At 32.7% G+C, this 19690-nt stretch overlaps 1 protein-coding gene across 1 annotated transcript; it reads right to left on the reverse strand.

The window, feature by feature from the left end:
* Nucleotides 1–1804: 1804 nt before the first annotated feature.
* LOC149769254 (uncharacterized) lies at nt 1805–18783 on the reverse strand. The gene is made up of 8 exons (XM_089949937.1): nt 18654–18783; nt 16162–16359; nt 15310–15398; nt 14354–14449; nt 9556–9624; nt 6734–6934; nt 5953–6093; nt 1805–4943 (listed from the first exon to the last, which is right to left on the reverse strand). Exons 2-8 carry the CDS (start codon nt 16231–16233, stop codon nt 4298–4300), a joined length of 1314 nt encoding a protein of 437 aa, XP_089806063.1. The 5' UTR covers nt 16234–16359; nt 18654–18783; the 3' UTR covers nt 1805–4297.
* Between the last annotated feature and the right edge of the window lie 907 nt (nt 18784–19690).

Raw genomic sequence — 19690 nt, forward strand, 5'->3', positions numbered from 1 at the left:
ATGTAGTTGAGGTTTTCCTTCAAAGGAACATAAAATGTAAACAAAAGCTTAATCAACAATTATCAACATAAATGAATGTTTATTTCATGATAAGTATTGTTGTTTATGATGTTTCTAAATTTGTGTTCTTCGAATGTCTGAATATCAGATAGGAGCTGTGATACTTGGACAGCCATCACCCAATATGTGTTTCAGCACAGCAAGGTATTTACAAAAAAATATTTTCTTTTAATCCTTTTTCTCTAAATAAAGTTTACTCACTTCGTCTTTCTCTTGTCCTCTGCAAATTTTTGTCATACTGTCAGGGATTACATATCAGCCTTGAAATATCACATTCTTTACTACATCAGTTTTGATGGTACAATTCAATCCCAGTTTGAACGATTCTTTGGAGTTTTAAATTGCTCTTGTAATCGACATACACAGATGCTCTCACTGTGCTCTGTATCTTTTCATGGAGTCAAAGTTCGAGTGTAATTATTGAAAATGCTGAATTGCTTGCATATGAAAAATTGAGTATTAGTATAAAATAGTTTTACCTCCTCAGAGGGTAAAGTTCTGTACTCGTCTGGTTTTCTTTTTAAAGCTTAAATATACCACTGGAAATGAGATATCCCTAAAGGAGAATTCTTTAGCATCAGAGTACATAACTTTTGGATTCGAGTCATCTAATGGTGTTGTCACATTTATTTATGATTTTTAACACATCTGCAGATTAATATTAAACAAGAACATAGGAAATACAAATGAAGGAATTGATCAACTCTCTTCCTTATATACACACATGCAGCTCAAGAATGGAATATTTTCCTACCCAACCCATATCGTAATATGTCCTATGTGACCTATGTCACAGTATCACATGTCGCAACAGACCCCACCTAAATGAACCATCCAATGGGAAATCCCCCAAACTTGTACATATTTTCATTATTACTATTAAATTTTAAAAAAAATATCAACACCTCTTTATAGCACATATGCAGTCTATGGAGACATGCCAAAAGAGAACCACATAAAATAGATATATGCATCAGCAGAAAAACAGCTTATAGAAAAAGTTTCACAACAAAAAGGCCAGTTTCATTAAAAAAAATATCTGAATTTCAATAATGATCCTTATGAGGTTTTGTAGACTATTTTTATGACATCTTTTGTCAAACTCTAAATAAATGTGACAATTTCAATGTTATCATCAATAAATTTAATAATTAATGAGTATCTTTTCTAAAGCAATGTAGTAAGTATTGTTTTGTTTGAAATCTAACAAACAAACAACAAATCAACATTTTTATTCTCCTGTCCTTATTTTGCAATGCAACTAGTTTGGACTAACTTTTACCTCATCTGAACTTGTAAACAAATGCACATTTTTTTCTTGATACTGACATTATTGCTAAATATCTCCATGGCAACTCTAAATTCCTTAAATTCCAGCTAATGCTGCTCATTGGTTTGCATGTAAGTATCAAATACAGCAACAGTAGTTTAGGAAGTTTAGTAATCACAAACTTGTGTTAATGAACAAAAGATGTTGAAAGTTAAGCCATCACTGTCTATTTCGTCTTCAAAGCAAAAGAGATAGGACATTTTGTGTACTTGATATGCTTTACACTGCATTCAGCTACAGGGCAAAAAGAACAACTTTAGCAAAAACTGTGAGAGAATAGTGATGTGTTGATAGGAACATTGTTAGGTGATGACTATCCGATGCATAAAGTTTCATGACAATCCCTGGAAAACTAAGACCACAGTTGTGTTCATCGTTTTCCAGATTGAGCTTAAAGTAGAAACAAGCAATAACTGTAGCAATAACTGTAGATGCATAGTGATTTATTGACTTTATTCGGATAACAACAATAATACGTATCAAATTTCACAGGGATTCATAAAAACTGAGACACAGGCTGCATTCATTATATTCTGTTATGAAGTGCATTCTGTTGCAAGACAAATGGATAAAAATTCTAAGAAAATTGTAAGAGGATAGAAATTTGTTGAAATGCACATCTTATAAAGACAACCATAACATGTACAAAGTTTCACACTAGATACTAGTTGCATTTACAATATTCTGTCATACCTTATAGATGGCTCCGAGCCAAAATGGGCAACAACTCGAACAAAACTTGCAGATGTTATCACAGTGATTTCTTGATATGATCTTCTTCATATGATGACCATAGTATTTGTCAAGTTTTCTGGTGATCCACTGCAAAGTGTAAGACTAGTTGCAATCTCAAGATGACACAGTGTATCTTTGTACTTATCAAATTATCACTTCTGTGGGTTTGATGTCATTATTCAGCTTATGGTAGGTCAAACATAACAGCCAGTTTATCTGGTTGAAGAAGAACTAAGAAAAATCCCAGGAAGAACCATTGACCCACAGTAAGCTACTGATAAGCTGTCTCACATACCCACAATGACTGATCCTGTGACTCGAACCCATGCTGACAGAGTTGAGGTGGCAGTGATCAGTAAAGACAAAAGTCTCAGACAACTCAGTCACCTGGGGCCTCAGACAAATTTTTGAGCGAAAAAGCTGACCATCCTTTCATAGACCAATTTTTTCCTGATTCTCTCTTTAAAGCAATGATTAATTAAGCAAATGATTAATTTATTAAATGATTAATTTAGTAAATGATTAATTAAGCAAATGATTAATTTAGTAAATGATTAATTGAGCAATAATTTATTAGGCAATTGATAATAAAACTCAAAGAAATGGATAAAGAACTGGAGAGCCATTATTACAAATGATCAATAATAATAGATTGAAGTATATAACATAAATCTGTATTTATAAAAGCAATAAGTATTTTAATTAATAAAATAAAACATATGATCCTGGTCGAAGAGTGATACATTTTACCTTCTTGTTTTTTTCACATCTTTTAAAATATGCCAATCAGTACATATTTAAATAAATCAACAAAAATCTGATATTGCAAACAAAGTCACAATAGATGAGAACATATTACACAAATACCACACACACAGACACAAAACCCACACAGATTTTAATTTTAAAGATTGTGTGTTACTTTGTTTACTTCTCTTTGTTGAATTAAAACTCAAGATATAAATGGATCAAAACACTTATGACATAAAAATATAAAAATGGCAAAAACAGTTTGAAGAGCAAAGAAAAGTGAAGTTATATTATGTAAATAATATTCTTCCAGTTGAAGTGACAAGCATACAAGCATTACTACCCCATATTGTATATAATTCATACAAAATTTATTATGAACTGTAAAAGTTTTACTTTCATGGTTTGCATTTTTGGCAGACTCTTACCTTGATAAATTCCAGACTACACCTGTAATATCATTTGTTTCACTTGTCCATTCAAAATATTTTAATATAAAATGACAGCACAATAAAAGAAACAGTCTTCTGAATATACTTCACAAATATGACCAGCAAATTCTTACATTTGCTTCAACTGCAATATTTTACAATTAGAAGCACATTTTCAAATTCTAATCAGATGTTAAATTTGAATTTGATGTGTAAATATACTGACAGACTGCTTAAAAATTGTTGGAGCTCAGCCTCTTTTTTTCCCCAGAATATTGTTTTATTGTGTAGTCTTCTATTAGTTCTCTAAGCTTTGATATTTATAACTTGAACAGACATAACAATTCAAGGACTCTAATTATACTAAAATTTCCACTCCTGCAGAAAAATGTCACCTATCAATTAAGACAACAGATTTTCATTAAATTTAATTTGATTAATAATATTATAAAAATACAAGAGAAAGTATGGGAATTTTAAAAAAAAATATATAAAAATTAGTTGCCAGTAAAGGATACAAATAGATGAATGAAAAATTAGGTAAATCATTCATTTTTAACACTCCAGTATATCTGACCTATCGCACATAAAATTTTCAAGGTTTTCCTCCTTTTACAAATTTTGTACTAATTTAATAAATATTTAAAAATTATTTGTTTTGCGTCATAAAATTTATTTCAAAGATTAATCTCTACAGTAATGAAATGTCTAGATTATGATATTCACTGAAAAAAAAATGGAAATCGTAAAATAAGAGCCATAGGTTTAATAATCTTAAGTAACTTAAATCTGTTAAAATTTAGTCAAATCTTGATTATTTTTAAATTTTGAATACTGTATTCTAATGTTTTGTTCTGAGCATGACTATGATACAAAGTTAAATTCTGAATACAGTATTCTAATGTTTTGTTCTGAGAATGACTATGATACAAAGTTAAATTCTTAGAAAGAAGAAAACCTGTATCATGCAAAATTTGCAACTTGGATTATTTTACAATGAAGTGACAATATTCTCCTCAAATATAAGATCATCTACATTTTCTTGCATCCACCTTTGCTCTCTATCTCTGCTTGATGCATTTTCTAATTTTGCATCATCTGCAAAGATTATTTTGGATCCTGCATCATCAATAGATTTTGATGTGGACTGAGACAAATCAGTCTCTTTCTCCTTCATCTCCTCCTTTGTCTTTCTCTTAGTCTCAAGAGTGGGATCTGTATCTTCGGTGTCACCAGTGGTGGCATCAAGCAAAACCTGTGACCCATAGAAAGTCAGTTTCTCAAGCTTGCCCTTGTTCAAATTTCCTTCATCAGCATTCCAAGAATCATCAGTTGACTCTGGATGATCCTTATTCTGACTCAAATTAGCATAATCGCTACTGGCATTGTGACGGGGAGGTTCTTCAACAGTCTGAATGTTGATCTGTGTGGCATCAAAGGGGTGATCTTCATCTGACTCTTCCTTAGAAACAATGCTGTGGGTTTCAGACTGTGGCCTTTCTGATCCTGATGATTCATTGTCGACTCCACTATCTGTTCTCTCATCATCATTACCTGGAATCTCACCCGGGAGTTCCATGTGAAGCTCCTGTGTTTCATACTCCACCTTCCTCTCTGCATTGGTTGTCTCATCAACTCTGTAGTTTTACAGAAAAGGGCAGATTTATATAAAGGGGTTTGACAAGCACACTATTTTTCTTATTCTCTTCGCAAACCAGTATCATTTATATTTCATAGAGTACATTTATAAATATATCATGAAAAGTAATGTCCTTAGATTACAAAATTTGTTTTCAAAGTGTATATTGTAAGACCCGATGTATGAGCAAAAATAAGGAAAGAAACATAAAGAGTAAATGACAGTACTTGATTATAAAAAAAGGAAATCTTTAGTAAATGCTTATATTCTGGATGAAGACCAGTTCTTGGCAAGAATTAACAGTTGCCATGTTTCTTTATTATGAATACATTTAAAAGTACCTCATTGTACTAACTTGTAAGGAAGGGTCTCTGTGAGAACTGGTCCTTATCAAATGTTCTATGTAATTTTTCCTAAACATTTTTATTAATCACTTTTCATGTATACCAATAATTATAGAAAAAGTTTTGATTATAATTTACAACATTTGCTTAAATAGGAAATTTGAATTTAAAAAAAAAAAGATCATCAGAGTATGATAAATTAAAGTAAATTGGTAATTATAATTTGTATAGATCATCAGTGTATGATAAATTAAAGTGAATTGGTAATTATAATTTGTATAGATCATCAGTGTACGATAAATTAATGTGAATTGGTAATTATAATTTGTATAGATCATCAGTGTATGATAAATTAAAGTAAATTGGTAATAAAATTTATATAGATCATCAGTATATGATAAATTAAATTAAATTGGTAATTATAATTTGTATAGATCATCAGTGTACTATGATAAATTAAAGCAAATTGATAATTATAATTTGTATAGATCATCAGTGTACTATGATAAATTAAAGCAAATTGGTAATTATAATTTGTATAGATCATCAGTGTATGAAAACTTAAAGTATAAAGAAACTGCACAGAATTCAACATAGCATTTAAATAAATGGTTTGCCATCCCTGCCTTAAAGTTAGGAAATTATACAATGCACAAAACCTACCCATCCCTTTCATTATAATTTGTTTCCGAGAAATATGGATTGATTGCTTTTCCTGATGAAAATCGTCCTGTAGACCCATGCTGACTTTCCAGTTCCCATATTTCTTCAAAATTTTGTTTCGGATTTGGTTTTCCATCATCACTGTCAATAATGCAATTTAAAAAAATCAATTATTTATTAGTTTGGAAAACAGAAATATCTGAACCACTAAAGTGTTATGAAATGCAAGCTATTACAGACTTGTTATATATCACACAACACTTATTATACAACATGTAGGGTGTTTGTCAAATATGATAAACCATTGGCTAAATTAATCTGTATAATATATTGGGGACATTAGTAATTTAATTCATAAAACCAATCCGAAAGGGTTCCTGGAACACAGATGTCCTACCGAAGTTCCTGAAAACAGAATACAGTGGTTTTTTCCCTGTTATGATCCATTAATGATTGATGAGATGATGAATGCAGTAGCTCATAATTCTGTACATTGCACTGAACGTGAACATATTTTGGTGTTACACAAAAGAAACACCTAACTAAAAACAAAATAGTCCATCTGTGCAGCCTTCAAGATGGGACATCAAAAGTATCAAAAGATACACAGCTAGTATTGATACAGAAGAAAACCAAGGATCAACCAATTATTATGAATGGCTGTTAAATTATGGAGTCGGATACAAAAGTGTGACAGATGGAAAGATGGAAGTTAAAATTCTATATTCCTGCCACTTACAAAAAGGCTTGGAAAAAAAACCCACCCTTGTACCACACTTACCTTTCATTGTCTGACAATCTCACGAAGCACACTGCAGCAATGCCACCAATTCCTATCACTACAGCAAGGCAAATTAAGGCTATTTCTGCTGATCCCATTGTAGAGGCAGTGTGAGGTATATTCCATGGCACTACTTGTACAGATTTTACCTTCATCCGTTTAAAGAAGTCATCAAGGGCTCCACCATACTTGTTCAACAGCCTTTTCAAACATAGAAATCATTCCAGTTACAATTATCTCTCAATGTAATAACTGTTTTATATTATAGAAAAGTTGAACTTGTTGCCATTTTCCAATGAAAATTATTTTTCAGTCTCACCATCCAAAATAATAAACAACTGGATGACTTTGGAATTTTCTGCATTAGCTTTAAATCTCAGCAGGTTAAAAAAAATATTATGAGATGTAATTGTTTGTAAGAAATCCAGCTAAGATAAGTAGTTCTACTTTCATTTCTTTGGTATACAAAACGTTTTCCACTAAACATTGCTTGAGACAAAATTAGAGCCAAAACCTTATCCTGAACAAAGAATATATTGTAAAAATTGAGGAATCTGATTTGAAGAAAGTCTATCCTATTAATTTTATTATAAACAATGTTTCATCAAAATTATGTAAGGTACTAATACATAGCAAAAGATGGTCATTGCATCGGAGCAGCTCTGATTTTTTCAAATGCTTTGACCAGCTGTTGGAAATGACAGTCACATATAGTCACTGTCAAAGAATCAGACATATTCCACATACTAATGATGTAGGATGATGAGATTGTTTCTATTTTGTCCACAAAAAATTAATACTTTTCACAGAGTCTCTTATTATTATACAGACTAAAATCTCAAAATGTATTTCTGGATCAGTTGTTCAATCTGAATTTGCACTTATGTATGGGGTAAATAATCTACAAAAAATTCTCTTAAATTCATTGGGCACCAATTTTTCATGCATTTCAATGGTTGCCATAAATTATTAATTTTAAAATTGACTAAAGTTTCAACTTATAAAGAACTGAGGAAATAATGTGAAGAATCCATGAATTTCAGCATTTCTTCCATGGAAAGCCAAGTCATGTATATTTTCATACAAATGGGGGACAAGCTTATTATCAATGACTGACTGAGTGATTGCATTTGATAGAAAATCAACATATGAAATATTATATAGTGCCAAGTAAAGTCTCTTGTCATGTGACACACCATAATCATGAATCCAACCTGGTCTGTGCAGGTTTCAATCCTGGATTCTTCTCATTGCATGTCTGGCACGTTAACCACTAAGCCACTACAGCTCTATGGTGATAAGGGGTCATAACTCTTGCAAATGATGCTGTGAAATGCTGGAAATTCAACTCATTCATGCTTTGCAATGGGTGTCAATTTGCTTGACGGGCTTTTAACAGGGAACATTGAAAGCAAAGTTTGGATAATGGGAATTCAGGGGCCATAACTCTTGCAAATGATGCTGAGGAATGCTGGAAATTCAACTCATTCATGATCTCATCATCAATACAAAGCTGCATAAGAAACCTGGTTTAAATCCAACATTCCTTCATGCTGTGGAGATCTTACATAGGAAGACATAATCAGGGGCAATAATTTCAATGATGTTCTCAATGCTGGAAATCCAACTGCTTAAAGGTCCCATCAGTATAAAACTGTATGAAAGATTTGGCTCAAATCAACCATCCTTGGTAAAGTTGCAAAAATCAAAGCCAAGACAACAATCAAAGGGCCTACTCCTTTAAATGAGGTCTGAAAATGTAGCCCAATGAAGGTCTCATCAACCAAAAACTGCATGCCAAATGTAGTTGACATAAAACAATCCTTGGCAAAGTAATGCTACAGAAAATAAAGTCAGGAGGATGAACAATTAGGGGGCATAACTCCTGTAAATGTCATATAACTCCAGAATTTGAACTTGCTCAGGATTAAATCAATATGAAGCTTCATGCCAAATTTGTCTGAAATTCAAGAAGACATTATAAAGCTATGTTGCAAAAAACCAAAGTCAACAGGACAGTCAATTACAGGGCCATGACTGTGGTCACAATATCATGAAGCTCTGGAAATGATATTCATTCAAGCTGCATGCTAAACTTTTTTTAAATTCAAGTATCTTTGGCCAAGTTAAACTGTGAAAAAATAAAATAAGGAGGATGATAAACTAAAGGGCAAAACTCATAAATGTCATAAAACATTTTAAATCAAATTCTTCCAAGATCCCATTGAATTAAATCTGTAAGCCAAATTTGGTTGAAATCCAATCATTTAAAAAAAAAGTAAAGTTAAGCTGCAGAAAACAAAGTCAGGAGAAGGGGCAATCAGGGGGTATAACTCCTGTAAATAGTCTTGTAAAATGCTGAAAACTGAATTTATTTAAGGTCTCATTGATATAAACCTGCAAAACATATTTGGTTAAAATCCAAAAATCTTTGGTAAAGTTCACCTGTGTAAATGAAAGTTAAGGCGGTCAGGCAAATTTGGGGGCATAACTCTTTGAGATGACTTCATGGCAGACTGAAGCTCAAATTCTCTTGATGTCTGATCAATATATAGCTGGATGCCAAATTTTGTTAAATCCAGAAATTACCAGTAAAGATGTCATGAGGAAAACGAAACTGTTGATGGACTGATGTATGCAATTAGTAAGTTACAGTCAACAATGTTAACCAGGACCCTAATAACTATCATAGGAGAATCACGGGAGAACTATGGAACCAATATAAATATCAAGATTTGTAAACCAAGAAAATTGATGCCAAAGAAATTAAATGATTTCAAAGTATTGCCCTTCAAAAGGAAATATTTGCGTAGAGAAATTACCTCTGAAGGTCATCTCTTGACAAAATCTCTCCATTGGTTTTATTTGTGGCATGAATAAATACATCGGATCTACAAAATAAAAAACAAAATAGAACATACATCTTTCAATGAATTTTAAAGAAAACTTTTAATACAAAAAATCGTATCTTGCTTGATAATGAAATATAGGTCTTGTTTTAAGAAATTATTTTCAGGTGTTCCAGCCATGATTTTCAAAATTCTCATAAATATATGCAGAAAAATATAGGGATTTATGAAAAAAGTATAGAGATGGTGGCATGCTAACATTTTTATTTGTATTCAACATTGTTTAAGTGAACACACAAATTAGCTAATATTAATAACATAACGTACTGAAAGAATAATTTAAACAAATATAATCCATTACTGCCTCAATATATACTTGCATAAAAGTCCAGTGAAACTGCTAATGACATGGACCTGTATTTCATTAAATTTTAAAAGAGAATTAACAAATTTTCACTTTTAAGGGACAGACTGTATCTTTGTACCATATACACTTGCTAACATGTCCAGTCCAACTGCAAAAACCCAGATCTGTCATTGCATAATGCACTGGCAACCTGGGTCAATGCAGTTTTTTAGGAGTAATTAGTAAAATGAACATAGACCCTGATCTACTGTTGCATAATGCACCAGCAGATGAAGAACTATGTTTTCTGAAGTTGGATTAAAATTATAAGCGAGTTTATATACTAATTACAACTGTTAAGCAAGCCAGTCTTGAATGGTATGATTCCATTTAATAATATGGCTTAATAACTCCATTTAAAAGCCTAGATAACTTTAAAGCCTAGATAACTTTACAGCCTAGAAAACTTTAAAGCCTAGATAACTTTAAAGTAAAGAAGAGATGATATTAGGTATTTAAAAACCTAAGAAGATACTCTAGTTATGATTTACTCCATCTCACCATCATGCATCATAGGCATTTGGATCACTTCAGGCTTTTCTGCATTGACTTTAAATTTCTGCTTACTGAAACATATTTTTTCGAAAGTTTTCAAAAGATCAAAGATTATTAGACAAGAAAACCAGCTAAGATAAACAGCTACAGCTTTGGTGTATCTGGTGCACTACACTGTTGTCACAAATATTGCTTATATCAAACTTTACGGCACAATTTTACCTCAAATAGAATATTTTACAGATGTCAGCGATTATTTCCAAGCAAGTGTTCTTCACATAACTATAAGCAATGTTTTGTGAAAATGATGTAGTGTGCCAAAGACAATGAAGTAATCATGATTCAGCTTGGCTGGTTTTCTTGTCTGAGCAGATCTTGATTTCTTCAAACACTTTAACCATATGTTGTTATATGCAGAGATATAAAGCTACTGCCATACCTGCTGTAACAAGCTGTGTCACACAGAGAACAAGATTTATGACTCCCAAACCCCCAATATGGTCATGTAAAAAAAAATCCCATGATTTTCAGGAATCTTAACACTAAAGTGTTTTTAACAACAAAATGCCCCCAATATTTCTTTATCACAACTCAATATGCCTGTAATCTGTAGAATATATGAAAAGCAGACAGTCCTGCTCAAAGCTTAACTTAATCTGTCCTTGGGCATACAACTGAGCAATTAAACAGTAAGGTGGTCAGAGATAAACAATCATCTTTCATAGGTTACTTAATTGGCTCACAATAGCAAGGTGATGTGTTGTGTCAAATTCTGATAATGGGAGAGTCCATTTAATTAATTAAAGTAGGAAATACACAAAGTAAAACAACCCAATTTATCTGAAGTTATTTACATCAATCAAAAAGATGGTGCTGAAGAACAGATATTGTTAAACATCACTGAACTGAATGAGACTGTTGAAGACAGTTTTAATAAAGTTTGTGATTAGTGGCAACATTTCTTTGAAGTCAAATTTTTACTCCAGATGTAAAATGCAAAAGACGGTTATTTCACTTGTTGGAATAGTGTTCAAGTGTGATTCATATTTGAAGAGTGCAATTCAGGAAGCAATATGATATCAGCAAAGCCCAGCAAAAATAAATTTAAAAACTCCAAAATGGTGAAGTTTTATTTTGACAAGTACGGCAGCAAGGGGGAAAAATTAATTCTTGCACATACAGCAAAGGTCTTATTGATATTAGTCATTTCAAAGTATATGACATTTGTTGAAATAGGAGCACCACAGGATCTGATGTTTATTCAGTAAAATACAACCATTGTTTATTTATAGTAAAAATATAGTCATTTTGTGTTGACACAGATTTTCATCATATTTTATTGATTAAATGTTAGACTCGTGTGATAGCATATTCAACACGCTGAATTAAACATTTGGATTAGTTCTCTTTATTATAATTAATTATCTTAATCTTGTTAAAATACAATTAATTAACCATGCTTTTCAGGATGATTTTACCTATGACATAGACTGATTGAAAGACAATAATCAGCACACGCTCATGTTTGCACAGTTGATTTGTGTTGATAAAGCATTAACACCCAAACTGGACAGAGGCTTTTATTACTGCTGTATTACTAGTAATAACCATATTAAACTTGAAAATAGTATGTTCTCCCCTTTCTCATAATGAAAATGGCAGTTCCGAATATGATATATATTCATTTTTCTATAGAGCCAAGCACATCTTGTTCTGACCAGTATTTTGCCCCAAGAATCATGTAGGGAATTTCAGACAACTGTACCATCTGGTCTCTAGTGAGTGCTAAGGTGAACATTAATGACACTTGCATTACCTCCTTCAAAGCCACTTCAGAACTATTGAGACACTGCATTATCCCCTTCAAAGCCACTTCAGAACTATAGAGACACTGCATTATCCCCTTCAAAGCCACTTCAGAACTATTGAGACAATGCATTACCCCCTTCAAAGCCACTTTAGAACTATTGAGACACTGCATTACCCCCTTCAAACCCACTTCAGAACTATTGAGACACTGCATTACACCCTTCAAAGCCACTTCAGAACTATTGAGACACTGCATTACCCCCTTCAAAGCCACTTCAGAACTATTGAGACACTGCATTACCCCCTTCAAAGCCACTTCTGAACTATTGAGACACTGCATTACACCCTTCAAAGCCACTTCAGAACTATTGAGACACTTCATTACCCCCTTCAAAGCCACTTCAGAACTATTGAGACACTGCATTACCCCCTTCAAAGCCACTTCTGAACTATTGAGACACTGCATTACACCCTTCAAAGCCACTTCAGAACTATTGAGACACTTCATTACACCCTTCAAAGCCACTTCAGAACTATTGAGACACTGCATTACACCCTTCAAAGCCACTTCAGAACTATTGAGACACTGCATTACCCCCTTCAAAGCCACTTCTGAACTACTGAGACACTGCATTACACCCATCAAAGCCACTTCTGAACTACTGAGACACTGAATTACACCCTTCAAAGCCACTTCTGAACTATTGAGACATTGCATTACCCCCTTCAAAGCCACTTCAGAACTACTGAGACACTGCATTACCCCCATCAAAGCCACTTCTGAGCTATTGAGACACTGCATTACCCCCATCAAAGCCACTTCTGAACTACTGAGACACTGCATTACCCCCATCAAAGCCACTTCTGAACTATTGAGACACTGCATTACCCCCATCAAAGCCACTTCTGAACTATTGAGACACTGCATTACCCCCTTCAAAGCCACATTTGAACTATTGAGACACTGCATTACCCTCTTCAAAGCCACTTCAGAACTATTGAGACACTGCATTACCCCCTTCAAAGCAACTTCTAAACTATTGAGACACTGCATTACACCCTTCAAAGCCACTTCTGAACTATTGAGACACTGCATCAAATTAAGCATATTTTTGCCATCCAAATGGATTATGAAGATGGAAACTTGATGTATGTTTTTATTTAATGCCAGTATGGTTGTGATGATGTGTTTGCACATGTGTATGATGCAAACATTTGTCTACCAATTATTTCTTTGTTTGTAAGTGTAATAAATGCTTTAATAAAACAGAAAAGTTGAATTTTTTTCAGATTTGAATTTCCAATAATTTTCTATTACAAGACGGTTTATTCTCTATTGGACAACATCACTTTTTTAGTGTCCTGCCCACAGATCCCCCCTTTGGACCTCAAAACACACTTTTTGAGGCTCAGAAACCACCAACACTGTCTGGGAATATGGCAGGTGCACACTGCCATAAAGCCTGAAGTATTCCACATCCCTCAGATATAGGATGGTGAGACTGTCACTGCAAACCTTTGACAGGCATAAAATCTTGTTCGAGACATTTTATTTATAAAATATTTTCAATAATATTTTTTTGTAATTAAGCTAACTGCTAATATTTGGTGTAGTGAAATAGCTAAATAGTACTGAATTTACAAACATCTGATCATGGCACAATACTGGTAATTAACTATTTTTGCATGTGTACAGATTTCAGTAGATTTCTCACTGGCTTTAAACAATGAATTTAAATAAACAATAAACAAACATTCTTCTTTGCTAACAACAGACCACATCCCAAGTCTGTTAAATTTAATATAAATGAAAACATAATCTTGTTCAAAATCAGCAAATTTATACCCACAAAAATTCAGTGAATTACCACATATACTCAAATATAACTGGATAAAGCACCTGTGTTGATGCAGTTTGTTAGGATTTACATAATCTGATCTGCTGGCACATTATGCGATGATAGATCATAGTTTATGTTGCCTGCAACTGGACTGGACTTGTAGGCAAGTGTCTAAGGTACAATACAAAACAGTTGTATATAATTTTATTATTTAACTTACTTGTCTAGATCCAGCAATTCTACACCTCCATTCACCTCTTTATGGTATTCTATGCTTTCAATGAACATGCTGACACCGAGGATTTCACTCATGTTTCTGTCAAATTTAGGAAAAAAAGATGTAAAAATGAATTACTGTAGCATTTAGATCATGCAATAAGCTCAGCAGAAACCATGATAGTTTGTACAGCAAGTGTGGAGATTATTCCATTTCAGGGATTAGTAGTTTATGTGAATAAAGTTGACATATTATGGAGAGATTCTGCAGGGACTTGCACACCACTCCCAAGTGTTTTAAACTTTATTTGTTCAAATCTTTTATTTGATACAGAGTGTCAGGAGCAAAAGAATCAATTATTTTCTAGAAATGTTTGATGCAACAATATAAAGATGTCAAATTACATATGTTCACAGATCCTCTAGTGGAATCCTGTATTGTGGATAAAAATATTTAAAACTTTTATATGTAAAAGAAATTTACCTGTAATTATCAGATGAAATCTGAGTGAAATCTAATATAAAATATTTATCCATGTTATCAATTAATAATAATAATAATAATAATAAAATAATTTTAGATTTTCTGATGGTGACTTAATTACATTACTCTATCCCAGTAATATCATGGCTGGAAGTCATAAAAGCAGATTGCCTTCTACATGAGGTTAACTAATTTCAAAGTATTTTGTGCATACTATTAAAATTAAATAATGAAATGGAATCCATCACATGGACTACTTTATACTGAGGAGTATTCTAATGAGGAAGTAATGTTGCTACAAATAAAAAGTAACCTTGAGGCCCTCTATTATGTACCAATACGTAGAATAATCTGGCATGGCACAATACACAAATAACTAGGCCACACAGAGTTATAGACCCTGATCTGCTGGTAAATGAGTCACTGTTGTCCCATTTTGACTGTACATGTGCCAACTGTGTCATTTATATTCTCACCTGACAAGGATATCTTGGGATTTGTTGAATTCTGATTTATCCATGTCAGTCACTAATATCAGCCGATCTGACTCTGGTACGACCAGGATCTAAAAATAAAACGTATCAACACGTAGCTCGCATTTGAACATGAAATTGACATACATGTCTATACAAATACACAGACCAGACATAAGTCTTTTTCCATATCCATCTATCCAACAATCTAGCAAAATTAAAATATACCACTGTAAATACTATACTAAACATTATATACAACAAAACAGATGTATCTGCCTAGTTATAAACACAAAACAGACATATCTGCCTAGTTATAAACACAAAACAGACATATCTACCTACCTCAACACTATATTCATTTGCCTAAATATTTGTCTCTTAATTTATCTTCTGATGTAAGAATGCTATAAAATAGGTGAAAGAACATTTTACTACTTTTTAAAGCTCAAAATAATCTATCATTTGTTGTAGTGAAGATACTGCTAAGATTATTTGGAATTTATTTCATTTAAGCAATGTCAGCATCATTGAATACTGTCAAAAATGTACTTTTCCTATCATACACTATATGATAGCCCTGGAGGGTGGGTGGAGTGGAGTGTCTATCACTGAAATCAAGTTTTCTCAAATAAGATTTTTCTAAAAATTTATAAAATAGGAATGCAGTTCATCATCTACTTAAGTGAGGTAATTATGGTTAGATAACTGGCATCATTTCCATTCAAATCATCAGACTTCAATTTGGAAAGTCATGAAGTTGGTAATAATGTACTAGTCATCTTATTAAATTGCCAGCAAGAAAGAGAAAGATAAAAGGTAGGATAAAAAGAAATTTAGAGGAATAATAATTACGGTAATGTTAGCATCCGAACTGAGTCCACGTCCATCTTGATCTGTTACATAAAGATGTAGCATGAACTTCATTTTATTGGTACTAGAAATATCTGTTAATGTAATTATCTGTCCAGTGATGGGGTCAATATGGAATGTTTCTTCTTCTTTTCCAGTGATGTTGAATCTTAAATCTGTATCACCATCTATGTCTTCTACCTGTAAAATTATATATATATATATATATATATATATATATATATATATATATATATATATATATATATATATATATATATATATATATATATGCATATAACACCAATTGAGTAACATCATTTTTTGGTGTTGTGTTGTGTGCTTAGTAGTGAGGGAACATGGCCTCGTGTGTGCAAGCAAGGCAATGGGTGCCATTTACAAGTGAACCTGGGTTTGAATCTCTGTAGAGTATGAATTAAAAATCCTCTTACCTGTATGATAGTATTATTTGTATTGAAATATTATTCTGCCTACTATTATCAAGCATTCTTCTACAGAATCCAGTGACAGCACTTTCCGTTCTGTCTGGTGTATATTTATATATGCACAAACATACATACATACATACATACATACGCATAGGGACATATAAAATAATTATTTGCAGCCCACTTTAAAGGGCAATTTTACACATCACTCAGATATTTTTGTTCATGCAAATTCTTGTTTATCCAAACATATTCTTGTCCCTTGATGAGTTTGAATTAAGTTATAGTTACCCAAGCTAAAAATGTACTTCCATCTGAAATACTGTGAATTTATTTGCTGCTATTTCACTATTCCCATGGGGCACTTATCCTTCATGTGGTACTCATTCTTGTAAGGTGTTATTTTCTGTGGGGTATTACTTTTCATAAGGTGTTATATTTTTTTCATAAAGAGTTATATTTTTGGGGTACTGATATTCATAAGTTGCTTTTTTTGGTGGTTTACTAATTTTCCTGAGGTGTTAAATTTTGTGGGGTATTAATTTTCATGGATTTCATGATTGCTCCAAAACACAAATTTAAAGACCAAATCCACACATATTTGTCCATGATGAAAATAGGACGCCATTCCCTGATCAACAAATATTTGTCTTTGAAAATAATAATACCCAATTCTGCAATTCACAGATGTAAGTACCAATGACCATGTAATTTTTTGCAAAGCTATGTAAACTTATATGTACAAAAATAAATGAATTTGCAATGTGTTTTTATGGGCATCAATTTATGTGGTTTTGCAAAATTAATTACAATTTTGATGATGCAATACACATACCTGTGGATTTGCCACAGATTGGGTAGTGGATCCTATTCTTTTGAGAGATGAATCTTTCTATGTTTGATCTTTAAAGCCTCTGAAGGGGAAGTGGATTCTACTGTCTTGACAGATAAGTTATTGTTTGATCCTTAAAGCCTCTGAAGGAGAAGGGGATTCTACTGTCTTGACAGATACGTTATTGTTTGATCCTTAAAGCCTCTGAAGGGGAAGGGGATTCTACTGTCTTGACAGATAAGTTATTGTTTGATCTTTAAAGCCATTTGAATGGGAAGTGGATTCTACTGTCTTGACAGATAAGTTATTGTTTGATCCTTAAAGCCTCTGAAGGGGAAGGGGATTCTACTGTCTTGACAGATACGTTATTGTTTGATCCTTAAAGCCTCTGAAGGGGAAGGGGATTCTACTGTCTTGACAGATAAGTTATTGTTTGATCCCTAAAGCCTCTGAAGGGGAAGGGGATTCTATTGTCTTGACAGATAAGTTATTGTTTGATCCTTAAAGCCTCTGAAGAGGAAGGGTATTCTATTGTCTTGACAAATGAGTTATTGTTTAATCCTTAAAGCATCTGAAGGGAAGTGGATTTTGCTGTCTTGACAGATAAGTTATTGTTTGATCCTTAAAGCCTCTGAAGGGGAAGTGGATTCTACAGTCTTGACAGATGAGTTATTGTTTGATCCTTAAAGCCTCTGAAGGGGAAGCGGATTCTACTGTCTTGGCAGATAAGTTATTGTTTGATCCTTAAAGCCTGTGAAGGGGAAGGGGATTTTACTGTCTTGACAAATAAGTTATTGTTTGAGCCTTAAAGCCTTTGAAGGGGAAGTGGATTCTACTTTCTTGACAAAAAAGTTATTGTTTGATCCTTAAAGCCTCTGAAGGGGATGTGGATTCTACTGTCTTGATAGATAAATTATTGCTTGATCTTTAAGTCAATGGACCTGCCTCCTTGTCTTGATAAATGGATCATGTTTTGATCTTCAGATCAGTGGACCTGTCTCTGATGGGAAAGTGGGTCTCCTATTGTCTTGACAAATCAATCCTTATTACTTTCGTATTTAAATTGGTGATTTGTAAGAAAGAAACTACATCCACAAAAAGTAAAGTGATGGTGAATTAATAATAACCTTCATTACCATGGTAATTAATTCTCAGTCAGAAATTTTTTAAAATTGTCTTTAAGGACTATTTTGCATAAATTTCAAAATACTTACATTAACTTTTCCCACAATATAATTTGCTTTTGTATTCTTGAAGACATGAAAGAAAAGAGAGTCTCTCTGGATTGTGGGAGGGCTATCATTTACATTGGTGATGATAACAAGCAATTTTATGATTCTTGCTTGACCTGAAAAAAAAACAAGAAAATGAAGAATAAAAAGTAGCCAAAAGAATGTTCATTCCAGAAGACTGATATATACAGGTATCCCTAATTATAACACCATTCAGGTGATCCATAAAAATTAGGTACATTATATTTAAGATCACACAATACTGATATTAAGATATTAAAACATACCTATTATGAGAAAGGCAGTCTAATAATGGGATATACTGCAACTGCACAAAAAGAAAGGGGCATTTGTAACTGAAAATGGATTTGTTTGTAAGGAAAAAGATCTGCTCAATCTACCACCACCACAAGACAGTTAATGTAATTCTATGGCAATCAAACTTAACAGAAGAAACAATCTTCTAAGGTGAATGAATTGAACATTTTTGAAAAAAGTGTGATTTACAAAATCCCTAAATTCTAAGGACAGAGAGCAATTATCTATGGTTAGGATGTCAAAAAGATATTTCTAGCATAGATGGTCAAAACATGACTGAATTTGGGTTCTTGTGATTTTAAACAGATTTCCAAGAATGCTGAATTACATTTTGTAAAAAGGTGCAAATATTCAGTTACATGTTTGTAAGAGATGTTGAAAACTGTGACAGAAAATGTGTCATTTTTTTATGTTGATAGTAATGTGAAGACAAGATATTAGTTAATTTGAAACTTGTCTACAAATGACTTGTCTACAAATGATTTCGAAACTTGTCCATTATGGAAGTCTGTAGTTTATATAAAGGTTTAGAAAGAATGAATCATTTAATGGTAAAGCATGTAAGAATGCTAGCAATTAAATCAATGTAAATCAAATGTTATCCTGTGACCACGGAAATTTTGCTGGTCACTAGATCCTAAAAGGTCAAGGAATCCTTTAAAGACATCTAAATATAAAAAAGGGTCAGATTTGTCTCCACT

The sequence above is a fragment of the Sinohyriopsis cumingii genome, unplaced genomic scaffold (genome assembly GCF_028554795.1).
Source record: "Sinohyriopsis cumingii isolate HCF-2022 unplaced genomic scaffold, ASM2855479v2 utg004157l, whole genome shotgun sequence".
Classification (NCBI taxonomy): domain Eukaryota; kingdom Metazoa; phylum Mollusca; class Bivalvia; order Unionida; family Unionidae; genus Sinohyriopsis; species Sinohyriopsis cumingii.